The sequence below is a fragment of the Aegilops tauschii genome, chromosome 6 (genome assembly GCF_002575655.3).
Source record: "Aegilops tauschii subsp. strangulata cultivar AL8/78 chromosome 6, Aet v6.0, whole genome shotgun sequence".
Taxonomy (NCBI): Eukaryota; Viridiplantae; Streptophyta; class Magnoliopsida; order Poales; family Poaceae; genus Aegilops; species Aegilops tauschii.
The window spans coordinates 5254305-5271019 of record NC_053040.3 but is presented as its reverse complement, the minus strand read 5'-3'; the positions used below and the strand labels follow the sequence as shown (position 1 = coordinate 5271019).

Below are 16715 nucleotides of genomic sequence, written 5' to 3'. Positions count from 1 at the left end.
TTCTGAATCGAGGTGAATCCAAATTTGCCGGTGCAGTCCTTCTTGCACTTGAAGTAGCTGTCGAACTCCCGGATGGAATTCACAATCCTGAGCAAAAGCTTTCGGCTCATCCGATAACGGCGCCGAAATGTTTTGTCGCCGTAAAGTGGAACGTCGGCGAAGTAGTCGGAGTAGAGCATGCAGTAGCCTTCGAGACGATGCCGGTTCTTTGCTTTCATCCGCCCCGGCGCCGAGCCACCTCACCGCGGCTTTTAATTTCATTGCTCGCCAACAGGCCGGCGAGGGCGGCGAGGACCATGAGATGTTCCTCTTCCTGGACGTCGGCCTCGGCTTCCTCCTCCAGCAGCGCGGCGAGCGCTTCCTCGTCGTCCGAGTCCATTGCCGAGGCAGGCAAATCGCCGAACACCTTGCGGACGCGGTGGGCGCGTACCCGCCGCTACACTGCCCCTCCGCAGCCAGAAACGCCAGAAAAATCGCCCAACTGCTGGTGGAGGGGCTGCCTCGGCCACACATGTGCTATTTTTCCGGCCGGGATGGGCTATCTAGCGGTGGCGGGCGGTGGGCGGCGCCGGGTTCAGCCGGTTGGCGGCCGAGCGCTCGGGGGGTTGGGAGGCGAATCTGGAAGAAAGACTTGACTTTTCGCCTGACGGTGTGGGCCAGACGTGCTTTTCCCTTGCGCCGGAGCTCCCGAGCGTCCCAGTGCGCCGGGTTCGGCCTGCGATCGCTGGGCCCAAAAACAGGCCGAGCCGGCGGATTTCTGCGTTCTGGGGGCGTGACTGGAGCGTTTTTTCGGCGCCGGCGCCGAAAAAGTCGCCTGGGGGGCCTGTCGGGGGCGCGGCTGGAGATGCTCTAATGCCACAAAGGGGTAGGATGGTCTTTTCTGTTTGCGATTAGAGTGTCACTTTTTTTTCAGGTTTCCCAAAGTGTTCCTCAAATTATTGTTCTTTCATATACATGACACTCGTCCATTTATTTCCTATATACTATGGCACTTCCATCGATTTTGGGAACGAGATCCTCTGACTTAGATCGATCTACTGCCGAGGGAAGTAGTACGCCTTGCGCCGTCTGTTGGTGATCTGACGACTCGCTGTGAGGTGTGCTCTTTCCTTCTCTCTCGTTCACCGCCTGCGGTATCCTTCCCGCTCAGAAATAACGGCCCACGCGGCTCAGTCTGACTCTAGCGAGGGAAGCCAGGGAAAAAGGCGCGAGATGCCACAGAAAAAGGGCGCCAGCAGCAGCGAGGAGTACAAAATGGCGACAAAGTTAATCGGAAGGTGATCCGGCGGCTGGCTGGGACTGCTGCTGTGCACGACTCGTCAATCTCAGTAAGTCCCCTTTCTCTTAAATCTAACACATGAATGAAACTCGGGGGAAACCCTAACCGCCGCCGCCGCACCCCTCCTCCCCCCCTCCCCTTCCCCTCCGCCGCCGCCAGAGGTGTGCGCCGGCGTGCGCTCGACACCGATGAAGGTGGCGGCGGGGGATCTGGCGGCTCCACATCGCGTGGAGGGCCTCGGCATCCGGGGCGGCGGCCCCGGGCGGAGAGCGCCGGGTGGCCCGGGCGGCGGGCCATTCCGGCCGGAGCTAGTGAGGCGCCTCCCTCGGTCTCGCGGGGGGCGAGGAGGCGTCGGTCCACGGGCGCCGGTGTGCGGCCTCCCCTGTGCGGTTGCGGCCGCCAGATGCATCTCATCCTCTCCGCCCCGATCTGCTCCTTCCATCGCCGGATCCGGGTCCTAGTGGCTTTGGCCGTTCTTCCCGGGCGCCGGCAGCGCGGATCTCGTCGAGTGGGGTTGGATCCGGGGGAAACCCCTGGCCGGCGCAGCCACATCGCAGGCGACGCCATGGGCGTCGTTCCCCTCCTTGGAGGCTGTGGTGAGGATCCTTCTTCCCCTCCTTCCGTTCCCTGCTAGGTGAAAGCCTAGGTCCCCTGTTTCGGGCGGCGACGACACATCCGTGTCGTGTTCCTTCTTGGAGGCGCAGTCCGGGGATCGCAGGGGCGGCGAGAGAGTCGGGTTGTGGGTGTGATGGTGGCGGGTGGCAGCTTGGCTCGGCGCTTCACTGCCTTTTTTCGGTGGCTCATCACTGTTACCCATGTTGCTGTGACTGTGGCCGACAGCTCTAGCCCTTCGGTGTGGCTTAACCGCGGACGACGACGGTGCTCGGATGGTGTGCTCTGTGCTAGCAGGTCTGCTCCTAGTTCCTTCCTCATGCGCAGCTTGGACGTCTTCCTCTGGGTTCTAGGGTGAACCGAGCTGCCGCCTGCCGGTGTGGCATCCTTCGAGCCAGGATGAGAGGGCAGGGGCCCTTTGCAGTGGCAGTTCCAGAGGAGTGTCTGTTCTGTCTTCGAGTTTGGCTACGATCACGAAGCTTGCGCGGTGGTGCATCCTCCCAAGTCCGTAGCTTGTCCGGTTGGTGTAGGTCGTCCTGTAGGGTGATGGCGGCAGCATGGCGTGCTTGCTATCGCTGCTGCCTTAGAGTCTATTTCGCTTTGCTCCTTGTATCAGCCGCTTGTTTCTCTTTTTGCTTTTCTTGTTAGTTGGTGTTCTTGTAATCCTGGCCGGTTGATGGCTTTGTTAATTCAAAGCCGGGCTCTTCTTGAGCCTTCGTTCTAAAAAAAAATGAAACTCTGAAATTGATTGAACTTTCACCATCAGATTACTATAGAAATTGATCAAATTTCCCTTTTCTAATTGATTGGAAGAAGCAACCTACAAGTTGATTGGAAGGAGTTCCCCGACGCCCAACGGGAACGGCTGCTCTGCTCGTCAATCTCAGTAAGTCTCCATAGTCCTTCCTCTGACATCTAACACGTGAATAAAACACTGACTTTCACCATCAGATTATTTCAAAAAATCCATTTTCTGATGGAAGAAGCAACCTCTTGAACTGTGATCAGGCATCCCTTTTCTGATGGAAGAAGCGGCCTGCTGAGCTCTAATTAGACATCCCTTTTTCTGATGGAAGAAGCAACTGAGATGGAAGAAGAGGCTAATACAGTGCAGCATGATTCTAATTTCAATAAGTAATTTTCCTATCCCAATTGTCGCTACTCTTTGCTTATTCTCTTATAGAAATCATTTTCCAGTACTATTAGCCCCAACATTTTCTATGCACTTCCACAAGTCTAATGTTCATGTTGCTTTTACATTACAGAGTTGTATTGCCTAGTTTGGTACCTCATGTTGGCATGGAATTCAGAGATTCAAATGACGCTTGGGCATTTTGGCTTACCTACATTGGACAAAAAGGATTTGAGGTCAGAAAAAGGTACACAAACAAAAGGCCAACAAATGGCAAGGTCACATTGAAGGAAATATGCCCTAGAGGCAATAATAAAATTATTATTTATTCCCTTATATCATGATAAATGTTTATTATTCATGCTAGAATTGTATTAACCGGAAACATAATACTTGTGTGAATACATAGACAAACAGAGTGTCACTAGTATGCCTCTACTTGACTAGCTCGTTGATCAAAGATGGTTATGTTTCCTAGCCATTGACATGAGTTGTCATTTGATTAACGGGATCACATCATTAGGAGAATGATGTGATTGACTTGACCCATTCCGTTAGCTTAGCACTCGATCGTTTAGTATGTTGCTATTGCTTTCTTCATGACTTATACATGTTCCTATGACTATGAGATTATGCAACTCCCGTTTACCGGAGGAACACTTTGTGTGCTACCAAACGTCACAACGTAACTGGGTGATTATAAAGGTGTTCTACAGGTGTCTCCGAAGATACTTGTTGGGTTGGCGTATTTCGAGATTAGGATTTGTCACTCCGATTGTCGGAGAGGTATCTCTGGGCCCACTCGGTAATGCACATCACTTAAGCCTTGCAAGCATTACAACTAATGAGTTAGTTGCGGGATGATGTATTACGGAACGAGTAAAGAGACTTGCCGATAACGAGATTGAACTAGGTATTAAAATACCGACGATCGAATCTCTGGCAAGTAACATACCGATGACAAAGTGAACAACGTATGTTGTTATGCGGTCTGGCCGATAAAGATCTTCGTAGAATATGTGGGAGCCAATATGAGCATCCAGGTTCCGCTATTGGTTATTGACCGGAGACGTGTCTCGGTCATGTCTGCATAGTTCTCGAACCCGTATGGTCCGCACGCTTAAAGTTTCGATGACGGTTATATTATGAGTTTATGAGTTTTGATGTACCGAAGGTTGTTTGGAGTCCCGGATGTGATCACGGACATGACGAGGTGTCTCGAAATGGTCGAGACATGAAGATTGATATATTGGAAGCCTATATTTGGATATCGGAAGTGTTCCGGGTGAAATCGGGATTTTACCGGAGTACCGAGGGGTTACCGGAATCCCCCGGGGGCTTAATGGGCCATAGTGGGCCTTAGTGGAGAAGAGGAGAGGCGGCTAGGGCAGGGCCGCGCGCCCCTCCCCCTCTAGTCCAAATAGGACAAGGAGAGAGGGCCGGCGCCCCCCCCCTTTTTCCTTCCTCTCTTCCTCCTCTTTCCCCCCTTCTCCTAATCCAACAAGGAAGGGAGGGAGTCCTACTCCCGGTGGGAGTAGGACTCCTCCTGGCGCGCCTCCTCCTGGCCGGCCGCACCTCCCCCCCTTGCTCCTTTATATACGGGGGCAGGGGGCACCCTAGAGACACAACAATTGATTTGATCTTTTAGCCGTGTGCGGTGCCCCCCTCCACCATAATCCACCTTGATAATACTGTAGCGGTGCTTAGGCGAAGCCCTGCGTCGGTAGAACATCATCATCGTCACCACACCGTCGTGCTGACGAAACTCTCCCTCAACACTCGGCTGGATCGGAGTTCGAGGGACGTCATCGGGCTGAACGTGTGCTGAACTCGGAGGTGCCGTGCGTTCGGTACTTGATCGGTCGGATCGTGAAGACGTACGACTACATCAACCGCGTTGTGCTAACGCTTCCGCTTTCGGTCTACGAGGGTACGTGGACAACACTCTCTCCTCCCGTTGCTATGCATCACCATGATCTTGCGTGTGCGTAGGAATTTTTTTGAAATTACTACGTTTCCCAACACACATCTTGTAGATTTGTTTGCGCAAATGAGGGTCATTGAACACAAGATAAAAGGGATTATTTAACAAAATGCCCTCGAGCTGAAACTAGAACCGATTATCAAGTCTACATGAATCTTAAAATGGATCGAAAGAAGGAAAATCTGAAAGTGTCTAAGTTGGTTTTGGAACACAATCACACACTACACCTGCCAGAAACCTTACACCTAATGGTATCACAAAGGAAAATTTCATAGTTGCAAGCATTTGAAATTAAAACGGCCGATGATGCAGGAATTGGGCCAAAAGCTGCACATGAATTGGCTAGTCGTCAAGTTGGTGGATCACTCAATCTTAATTATACCCTCCGTGATCACAAGAACTACTTGCATACCAAGCGCCAACGAGAAATGGCATATGGTTAAGATGGTAGCATGCTTAAATATTTTCAAGACAAAATTGATGAAAACCCGTCATTCCAATATGCATTGCAAATGGATTGTGAAGAACAAATATCAAACATATTTTGGGCTGATGCAAAGATGATCATGGACTATGCACATTTTGGTGATGTTGTCAGTTTTGACACTACTTTTGGAACAAATAAGGAGAGCAGACCCTTTGGTGTGTTTGTCGGTTTCAACCATTTTAGAGAAACTGTAGTTTTTGGTGCCGCTCTCATGTATGATGAAACATTTGCATCCTTCAAGTGGTTGTTTGAGGCCTTTCTAATAGCTCATAAAGGAAAGGGGCCTAAAACATTCTGTACCGATCAAGATGTTGCAATGGGAAAGGCAGTTGGGGAAGTGTTTACAGAAGCATGGCATGGATTATGCACCTTTCACATTATGCAAAATGTTGTCAAACATCTACATGAAGAGAAGGATGAAGAGCTGAATGAAGAGAAGAAAAAAGAGAAAAAATGGGGAAGAAGAAAGGGAAGACGAAAGAGAAAAATGAAGAGAAGAATGAAGAGGAGGATGAAGAAACAAGTATTCTATTTGATTTTAGCGCGTGCATGTTTGAGTATGAAGACATTGCGGAATTTGAACAGAAGTTTGACCTCATGAGGAAAAAGGTGAGTAAGCAAACCTGGTTGGATAGTATATATAATTTAAAAGAAAAATGGATTGAATGTTATATGAAGGACATCTTCACATTAGGAATGAGAGGTACACAATTGAGTGAGAGTTTGAACAACGACTTGAAAATCCATTTAAAATCTGATTTTGATATCATCCGGTTCTTTAAGCATTTTGAAAGGGTTGTGCAAGGTAAAAGAAATAATGAACTGAATTCAGAATTTGAATCAAGGAAAAAGTTGCCTAAATTATTTATGAAGAGACCACCACTTATATTGGTGCAAGCTAGCAAGTTGTATACACCATGTATATTTGAAGATTTTCAAGGCGAATATGAAATATCTTTATCAGCTTGTACCAAAGAATTGGATGATTGTAATGAATATCTTGTTGGAGATTTTACCTATGAGGAGGAGTATAAAGTTATCGGCGATCCTTTGAAGAAAACAGTTGAGTGCAGCTGCCGGCAGTTTGATAGAATTGGGATATTATGTGGCCATGCCCTGAAAATTCTTGATTTGATGAGTATCAAGTCACTACCGGCACATTATGTGTTAAAGCGATGGTCACGAGAAGCACGAAGCGGAACTGTACAAGACAACATGGGAAGAAATATAATCGCAAATCCAAATATGGATGCCATTCTTGGCTACCGATATATGTCCCTCAAATTTCAAAATTTGGCACATCGAGCAGCCAACTTTCAAGAATGCATCATGTTAGTAGATAGCACACTTGACATCCTTGGTAAGCAGATTGAAGAAAAAATTAGTGCATGCACAAGCACATCAGGGCACCCATGTACTATTCCCAAAAATGCTAGCCCACCAAATGACTTGTTGGCTAATGCACGCCTAAAGAAAAAGGATATCAAAACAAAAAGTGCAAAACAAAAAAGAAATTGGCTTGAGATGAAGCACAAGGCTAGGAAAAAGAGAGAAAACAAAACTACATCACAGTTCAAGGAAGAGGTATGTTTCTAAATAACTATTGTCTTTCAAGTGTTAATATTCTGCCCATTAATTCTCATAACCCTCAAATTTTCTTTCATTAGAAGAAACAAGAGGTTGGGGAAGAGGCATGTAGTGGTGTTGGACAAGTTGCAGATGTTATAGTTTACAAGGACAATATGAAGGAGTCTCAAGATTACAAGGACAAACTTAGCTTTACTCAACTTTTGATGGTAATCTTGCCCATATAATTAGTCTAGAAATTTAGGGGATGGCAATTATTCTTATAAATACTTACTTATTTAATTTAATTTCCAGGGACCAATTACAGATGATCTATTTACTGGGTCGTGGTGAAGTGCTACTGTTTTTGGGCAACCATGTGCTCTTTACTTGAATGAGAGCACAAACAAGCATGGTTTTGTGAAATTTGGCCATTCAGTTCAGTTTAGGTTCTAGTTGATCAATCAGTTTTTTCATGCATTTCAGAGATATACTCCCTGGGTTGGCATCTATTTTGTTCAATGCACCTGCAATTTTTGTATGCATGCTCATTTACATTCAGCAGCCAAAGCAGGCATTATGACTTGCAAATCATTTTATTCTTGGAAGGACATGCTCACAAATTGTCAATAGCAGGTGCTATCCTCTCTAAATAACAACACCTGCTATATGCTTTCAAATTGACAACCTTATATCACAACAGTTCAATTCAGTGCATTTCTATCAGTTCTGTCCGATTTTGCACACACACTCTGTTTAATTACTGGAATAATTCTTCAGCCATAACAAACATTCAAGAAAGCAGGAACATTTTCCATACAAATCTGTTCAACTGTGCACATGTACAAGTACCACTCAAGTCGGACACATTCTGCAAATGTAGAAGTACAAACTAGAAGAGTAATTCAATCATAACATTCATTCAAAATGCTGCTGTAGCTTCTCTCTTTTTACTCTGGAAACATTCGTACATCAGGACACAATACAAGCAGCAGAGCAGATGCCCCGCAGAAGCCTTGACGAGGTTGGCTTCGTGGCCTCGGCAGCTCGGCGGCGTCGACGGCGCCGGCTCCGCAGCTCGATGGCTCCGATGCATCGCGCCCTGGACGAGGCAGCTGCTGGCTCCGCTACCTCCACTGCTAGGCGGCCTGTCACCTGGACGAAGCGGCGGCTGTCTGCCGCCTCCACGGCTAGGCGGCTCCTCCCCGCCGGCGAACTCTAAGGCAAGGCGAGAGTTCCTTTTTTTTAACGAGACGAGAGCTCAGGCGATGAATCGATGGGTGTCGTCGTGTTGGGCCGGATGGGCTGCTTGTGTTCGTGTGGACACGAACGGGAGAGAAGGAAAGAGCGCACCTCACAGCGAGTCGTCAGATCGCCAACGGACGATGCAACGCGTACTACTTCCCTCGGCAATAGATTGATCTAAGTCAGAGGATCTCGTTCCCGTTTTTGGATACTAACTGTGTTGAGTGTGACTTGGAAATACGTTTTTGCCCTTACAGCGTGTTTGGTTGGGGGGAGTTAGAGGTACGGAATGGGAGTTTAAGGTTGATGAGACTAAAATTCCGTTGATTGGTTGAAGGACTTGGGAATTAGCAAGGGAAGGGGAGGGGGAATTAGGAGGGCCAACTCCCATCGATCTCTACCTTGGGGGGACCCTGGTAATTCAGCGAAGGAATGGGAGTTGACATCTAAAAACAGATTTGGTGGCCCACCTCCCGCAGTTAGAGGAAAAAAACCACAAACATCGTAGCTAAATTCTTGGGCGGCATAATTTTTCCTCCAAACAAACTGGCAAGCGCTAACTACTACCCCCTAATCTATCGTTAAAAAAACTACTCCCTAATCTGCAGATGCAACGGCAAATAGAATCACATCTCACGTAACCTCGTAACATATCCTTCCTTTTCTTTATTTATTGTGGAAATTCCCACAAATAATTCTTACCCGGTACCAAACGTGGGACTGGGACTAACAATCCACTTCCTATGTATAATCCCTCAGCCAACTCCCTCTCGTAAATTCCCATGCCCTTTACCGCAAACTACCAAACACGCTGTTAGTGCATTTGTGTGACCAATAGAATGCAGTAAGCTAGAGGGCTGAACTGTAAAGTTTGGATAACCGGAGGGCTGAAAATGGAAACTATGGGGCCAATTTTGTGGATAAAAAGGAATGAAAGGACTATAATGAAACAATAATGACAAGATGAGGTTTCCAATCCACTCCCTCTTTGTGTTACAAATCGATCCATTTGTTTCTAATAGGCCATTGTCGTTGTCAGGAGCCAAGAGGGCATCCCTTCAACGACCAAGTAGTTCTGCCTCGCAAAAGAAGACCAAGTATTTCTGAAATTCTTTCAAGCCTAAAGCTCCATCAGCGCACTTATCAAATTATAACTCAGCATGAGTAATTGTCACATCAATCAACTACAAGAACAACCAAAAATTATAATGTACCAGTTGTAGTATTCTCCTTGACAGTGCCCACAAGCATACCCCCGGTTGCAATCGATACGAGGAAGTCATAAATGAAACATAGCTGCTCTCCCTTCACCTATATGTCCTGCACCGCAAAAACCATGTTTGGCATACTGGTGGACATTACAAAACATGGTACAACATGAGCAAAAGTCTTGAAAGGACAGAAACCCATCATGTGTGTCTAAAACTACAAATGCATTTTTCCTAGGTTGAAAGTGTCTTTTTTTCTGACCCGGTGGTTTAAAGACACAAAAATAATTTTAAAATGAAAGGCACAAGACAAAGTTTCACAGAACATCATTAAGATGCGTGTTTTCATAAAGCATATCAAATCATTTGCTAGCTGAATAGCCCTGGTAGAGCGGGCTTCAGCTGTGAGATCTCCAAATAGTGTGTCTTCCTCATGCATGATTACCACAAACTCCAACTCTGACACATTGGATTGTTTTCTGGAACTTATACTAACCACGGTTTGTCAAGTGTGGTCGTTGATTTTAGTCCATGCAGGAGAAAGTTGAAATGCACCAAATGACTCGACCATTGTTTTTCTGAAGGAAAGATAAATTGTAGATACATACATACGGCAAACTAAGAGCTTTCGACTATAAGTGTCTTTCTATATAGTATTACCGACCCAGAAAACTCTTTGAGGTGCACATCAAGTTTAGTACCTGGAATAATTCAAATTGTGCAGAGTTATGCAAGTACAGGAACTTGATGAACATACAGACTAGCTCAATACTTTTCAAGAACACTACAATTCTTGTGTGCCTATTATAGCAGTGTTTTATTCCAAAATAAATAGTTTTGATGCACTACACATGGGATAAGCAACCGAACCCTCAATAGTAACAAAGTGGGTTACCTAATGCCATTGCTTTCGTTACAGTAGTAACAAGGTTCTCGCTTCGATTGGATTGAAGCCAATGATCACCTGAACCGAAACAACAAGCCTCTAAAATGTACAATATATTTGTATTTTTATTTAATATTCCATGTCCATCAAGAAAGGTGCATAAGGCCTTTTGCACATGGCAAGGTGACCGAGATTGGAGGAGACATGGTTATGACCTTTTGCACATAACCCATGCAAACAAACACTAGCCATGCGTTGCCCACCAACTTATCCACCGCTACCACACGGTGTTGGCTTATGTCCAGGTCAAGGAGTTTTGAACTTAAATACGAAAGTTATGCACTTGTAATTGAAGTGTTCTTCTGGAAGATGTTAAAATGGTATGTATAAGAAGATCTTACTTGCAAGGTGTTTTTTCTATAATATCTGCAAGGTGATCTTTCTTGAAAAACTTACTTAACACAAGTGTTGGAAATGGTAACCCTAAACTCAAAGAGCAAATTTTAATGCAATTCAGAACAAGAAAATTGCGATGGTAGATCTAGAATTAGACTGACTTGAAAATGTATAAATCAATTCTTGAATTAAGTACTCGCATCTATAATATGGCAAAATGTATACACACTCAAAACAAAAAAGAAGTATCAGGACACTTTTAAAAGCTCATTCCATTGCATTAATTCTATATGAATCTGATAGGGAATGTGAGAAAGCATTATCATAGTTGTGCACCAATGGTAAACTTCCCAAAATTTCTTTTGCAAGCCGAATCCTTCTCCGAGGTCTTGCACTCTTGGTAGGTACCTACATGCTTATTTGCCAACACCTTGTTGTCTTCCTGCCTGATGGTGCATTTTGTGACTCTGAAGCCAGCTGAGATGGTGTATTCTGTAGATAGGAAACTAGCGCCAGCATACCCGTTCCTCAAACTGTAAATTAAATGTTGTAAGGTATCAGTTGAACTGAAATGTCCATGGGTTAAATGTGAGAAAAGGGAAACTTTTGATACATGTGTCACACTACCTTCTATTTGTTTAACTGAAGGTTCTAATGTTGGTGGCGCATAAGCCTTAGGTGGTTGCGTCAATCAATTCATACTACGTATGTGAACACCCGGAAATCATGGTGTAGGACTGGTAGTATTAGTACATTTTATCTCTAGGGTGGTGTTGATATAGTTTTTGTACGAAACAAATATGCTAAAATTGATAATGTTTAGTGGAAATAATGAACACATCCTAGTAGTAAACTAAGTAATTCTATCATTGTAAGATCACTGGACCGGCAAAAAAACAAACAACTAAATTTTGTACTTATATACCTATTCAATTTTTAACTATGGGAACAGTAATACAACAATCATGTGCCCCTTTATGACCCTAAAGAAATTGATATGATACTCAGACAAAGAAAACCGATAGGATATTTGTTGCTTGTGCAATGTAGATATTACCTGTAGTATAGAAATTTGTGTAGGGATAAAAGGTCTCATCACTTATGAGATTTCCTTCACAAATATTTCTGGTCTTCATTGACCCAACCTGGAGCATGAAGTTGCCACCCGTCGTAGATAGTACAATCAAATTTTTCTCCTCATCATACCCCGCTATCAGTACCATTACAATTATGCAATCATGGCCCATTCTACGTGGAACGAGATGATCCTCCAATTCAATGGTTTTCTGTAGCAACACCCATCTGACAACTCCATCACAATCTGACTTTCTCTGCCATAATTGAATGGTTAAAAATGACAAAACAGCGAGTCCAAGTCCACCATCTTCCATCCGTAAGAGCTGAGAAGTCCCGAAGTCACGAAGATCCACATCACTTGGCATGTCAATCACACCAAGACTCTGCTTTTCCAGATCAAAGGCAAGGATCCCACCTCCATGAAAGTAAATTGCATTTTCGACCAGGATGTTGTGCCTTATGAAAATATTTGTACTCATAGTCACAATCGATAAAATATTTCCCCATACACCAGATGTTGAGTCATAAACACAAGCACATGTTTCCCTGTCTCTGACACTGACCATAACCAATTTAAAAGGGCTCAAGAAGCAATCGTCGTGCACATGCCCACCTTCGGGGTCAGCGCAGAGCACCGTAGCATGACAAAATATCTCATGTTTGTACCTGATCGACTGTGGAAATGTCACACGCCGCAGTTGGCCAGTGAGAGGATTCCACATGACGATCTGGCATTGCCACGCGTTGATTAGGACAGTGAGGCCGTGGTGGCATCCCATGAAGTGCCATTGGTCTTGGGGGAGGTCGTGGCCCTGTGGAAGAGCAAATCGCGTTGCTGGGATGCGGTCAGGCCTATCCAGGATGGGAGTAAAGGTGCGGTTGCCCAAGGGCACAACCAAAAAGAAGCCGAGCAGAGGAGGTTTCTGGTGGTGCTTGCGAAAGCGGTGGGGGAACTTGGGGTCAGAGAGGATGCGGTGCCAGCGTGTGCAGACAAGGGAGGCACGGGGGAGGGAGGATGGCTGAGGAGGGAGACGGAGGAGGATCTCTTGGAGGAGGTCCTCATCTTCCAGCGGATGCATCGTCGATGAGGATTGGCGGCGGTTCATCCAAGCTAACCATCTTCGATCTGCACACGGATTAAAAATTCTCCCTTGATTAATAACACAAGATTCAAGATCCATGGTTTCGATTGAGACTCACCCGCTAGTATCCGTGGTGTTGGATCCATCATCAACCCAGATCCATCCATCCGTGAAGTTAGGGTTCATACAACAAGAAGAGGGGGATGGGGGCACATATAAATAAACAGAAGAGAGAGTTTCTTATTTGGCCGTAGATAGAAATATGGTTCTCTATTTGGCCCTCAAGTAATTTTTATTCCATATATGGCACTCGGTCTATTTTTTTCTACTATGAAACTTTTGCCAATTTTTGGTACTAACCGTGTCAAGTTAGATTTGAAAAGATGGTTTTTTCCCAAGTGTAGTATCTGGCGAAATATCAGAGGAATACAGACTAGAATGTAAAATACAGTAAGCCAGAGGGCTGACCGTAAAGCTTGGATAACCCGAGGGGTTAAATGGAAATTACGGGGACATTTTCGTGGATATCAGAGAATGAAAGAACTAAAATGAAACAATGATGAAGAGATAATGTTTTCTTAAGAATCGATCGATTTGTTTCTATACACAGACCACCATCATCATCGGGAGCCAAGAGGGGGCTAGCGCTGCAGTCCTGGAGGTTGCCGCCCAAGCGCTGAATTGCGCTCCCGTAGAGAGGGTTGTTTCATATCCCTCCAACAACCAAGTACGAAATGGTTTCAAGCCTAAAACTCCGATAACACACGTACCAAATTAGATGTTAGCATGAGGGAGACATAAATCAATTGCAAGAACTACCATCAATCAGAATATACTCCTTGACAGTATACCCTCGACAGTAGAATTTGTTAAGGATAGCAAGCAATCATTCACGGAACGTAGCTGCTCTTCCTTCACTTGGACCTCCTGCATCATGGTCTTAAACTCATTAACAACGATGTTGGGCGTGTTGGTGGATATAACAAAATATGCCGCCAGCAAAAGTCTTGAAGGATGAAAAAAATACCCATCTTGTGTGCCCAGATGCAGTTTTGCCAGGTGGATAATTCTTCATTTCTCTCCGGACCGATGGTTGAATGAAACGCCTTCAGACAAGTTTCCTGATGAAAGGCACAAGGAAGAGTTTCACAGAACTCGGTAAGATGCATGTTTTCATAATAAAGCATATATAATTCAGCAGCTAGCTGAATAGGCCCAGTAGAGCGGTCTTCAACAAAGAGATCTCGGAATAGTGCGTCTTCCTCATGACTAGCTACAGACTCCAACTCTGGCACATCAGCTTGTTTGTGCAGTCGACGAGATCTTTGGGGTTGGTCTGGCTGGTATTTCGGGGTGGTGGCCCCGGATGTTTGGCGCGACGGTCGTGGTATGCAAGAGGCCGTCTCATGTAGCAAGAGCTAAAAGGCGTTCGTGCCGTGCGACGTTAAAGCTAGTGCAGGAGCGGGGGATGTCGGAGTGGCAGCTCCGTACCCGTGTGTGTGTGTGTGTGTGTGTTTGGTGCGAATGTTTCCCAGTGTCGTCTAGTCGACCGAGGCTAACTTGCTTGTGCAGATTTTTGGCCCTGTTTTCCTGATAAAATGGGTCACTTTGTTTGGTTTTTGATTCAGTTTCCATACAAATCGGATCAAATTTCCTTTTGAAACGAGAACAAATTCAGGTGGGGGAGTGCTCCCACGGTGACAGTCTTAAAAAAAGTAACAAACTTTAGTAGTATGAGCAAGGTCTTTCCATACTATTTACCCATAAAACTCTTTGTAGTGCAAATGAAGGATATAGTACCTTGAATAATTCGAACTGTGCATAGTTAAATAAGTACATGAAACACAATACAAACAAACTCAATATTTGTCAACAACACTGTAATTCTTGTGTCTATTAATTATAGCAGTTTGTGGTTCCTAATAAATGATGTAAATGCACTTCACATCAGAATAAGCAACTGAACTCTCGAAATATCGAACTGGGTTACCTATTGCCATTCCTTGCAGCAGTAATGGCTTCTCTCTTTGATTGGATTGATGCCAATGATCTCCCGAGGGTCCTGAACTGAAACAACAAGTCTCCAAAATGTAAATCAGACTTATATTGTATTTAAATTTCCATGTCCATCCAGCCAAGGAGGAATCAAGTTGTCTAATGTACACCAGTTGTAAAAATTTGAGTTTACAGAAAAGTTCTATCACCCTGCTTTATAGATAAGTTAACGACCATAGAACCCAAAGCATAGAACACAGCACCAAGCCACACACACCTAAGGCAGGATACAACGGTGCGGAACAACTACACCCCGCAATCCAGTCCAAAGAATCTAAAGGTATGCAATAAAAGCACTGCTTGAAGTTGTCGTAGTGCTCCACCATGACCGAGTCACGACACAGAGACGAAGCCGCACTCGAGGAACCATGGACTCCAATGCGGCACCTCCAGGAAGGGTACGCCATCAAAATACCACCACCTCCCAAATCCCAATCCAAAGGATGATGGTTTTCCCCCCGAGCAACACGAAGGATAGAGCAGCCGCAATGGCATCGCTACGAAGGAGACGACGCCCGCCACCGCTGTCGGCCTGGCCAGTCGTCAGAACACAAACACAACATTGCCATCGCACGCCGAACAGCAGCCACAACGCTGGCCGCACGGCCATGGCAGCCAGCCTACACCCAACTCGCGAGCTCCACCCACGAGCACCTGGGGACTCCTACCACCAGGGCCCCCGCCGCGGCACAAGTATGCCACCGACCGGTGCAGGGAAGTAGACCCCTTCTTCCACCCCAGAACGAGCCCAGGAAGGGGGCCCAGCCGGCAAGATTCACGCAGGGGAAGGTCACCGGCAGCCACCCCACCACTCCACCGGGGACCAGGGTCACTGTCACGACCGATCTGACCTCACCAGATGTAAGGCCAGGAGGCCCCGGAATGCCCCTGCCATCACCGGCCGGCCATCGATGGGTCGTGCCTTGAGCTGCCCTCACTTCCCATCAGGGTCCGCTACCGGCAGCAGAATAATTTTAAATGCAATACAGACCTGATGAACATACAAACTAGCTCAATAATTTTCAAGAACACAGCAATTCTTGTATCTATTGTATCAATGTGTGGTTCCAAATAAACAGTGTAGATGCAATTCACGTTGGAATAAGAAGCTGAACTCTTGAAAGTACCGAACCGGGTTACCAATTGCCATTCCTTGTAGCAGCAATGAGGTTCTCTCTTTAAACGGTTTGATGCCAATGATCACCTGAACGGAAACAACAAGTGTCTAAAATGTTCATCAGATTTGTATTGCATTTAAAATTCCTTGTCCATCGAACAGAGAGAGGATCAGGTTGTCTAGTGTACAGCAGTGTCAAATTTTGCGATTTTCACTGTCCATGCGACCTTGTTACATCCATGGTCGTCAAAGTACGTAGTGAGATTGTGTCCTCAAATTAGCAACTCATTTTAAAGAGGAACTCCACATTGGTAACCAGAACAGTATTTGCAAATGAAAGCAAATAACATAACTAGCAGCAACTTGCAGATGTGCGCTAAGTCTGCAACACTAGAAGCAACTCTTTTCAAATAAAAGATACCAGGACTGCAACAAACAGTTAAGATGTAGTACATCATAGCAGCATCTGGTCTAGTTACGTCTAACATCCTAAACCGGTACAAAACTTGCCACTGACTCAAAACTCACCTTATAAATACCGTACTATTGTACTTGCTTCCCTAAGACAGTTCCTCCTGCCACATACGCC

At 45.6% G+C, this 16715-nt stretch overlaps 1 protein-coding gene and 1 pseudogene across 1 annotated transcript; one reads left to right on the top strand and one right to left on the bottom strand.

Moving 5' to 3' along the window:
* The first annotated feature begins 1451 nt into the window (after positions 1-1451).
* LOC141025655 (protein FAR1-RELATED SEQUENCE 5-like) lies at positions 1452-7414 on the top strand (annotated as a pseudogene).
* Positions 7415-10937: 3523 nt separating this feature from the next.
* Positions 10938-13184, bottom strand: LOC109734712 (putative F-box/kelch-repeat protein At3g17280). Its single transcript, XM_040391549.3, has 3 exons — positions 13073-13184; positions 11853-12998; positions 10938-11328 (listed from the first exon to the last, which is right to left on the bottom strand). Exons 1-3 carry the CDS (start codon positions 13119-13121, stop codon positions 11324-11326), a joined length of 1200 nt encoding a protein of 399 aa, XP_040247483.1. The 5' UTR covers positions 13122-13184; the 3' UTR covers positions 10938-11323.
* Positions 13185-16715: the final 3531 nt, after the last annotated feature.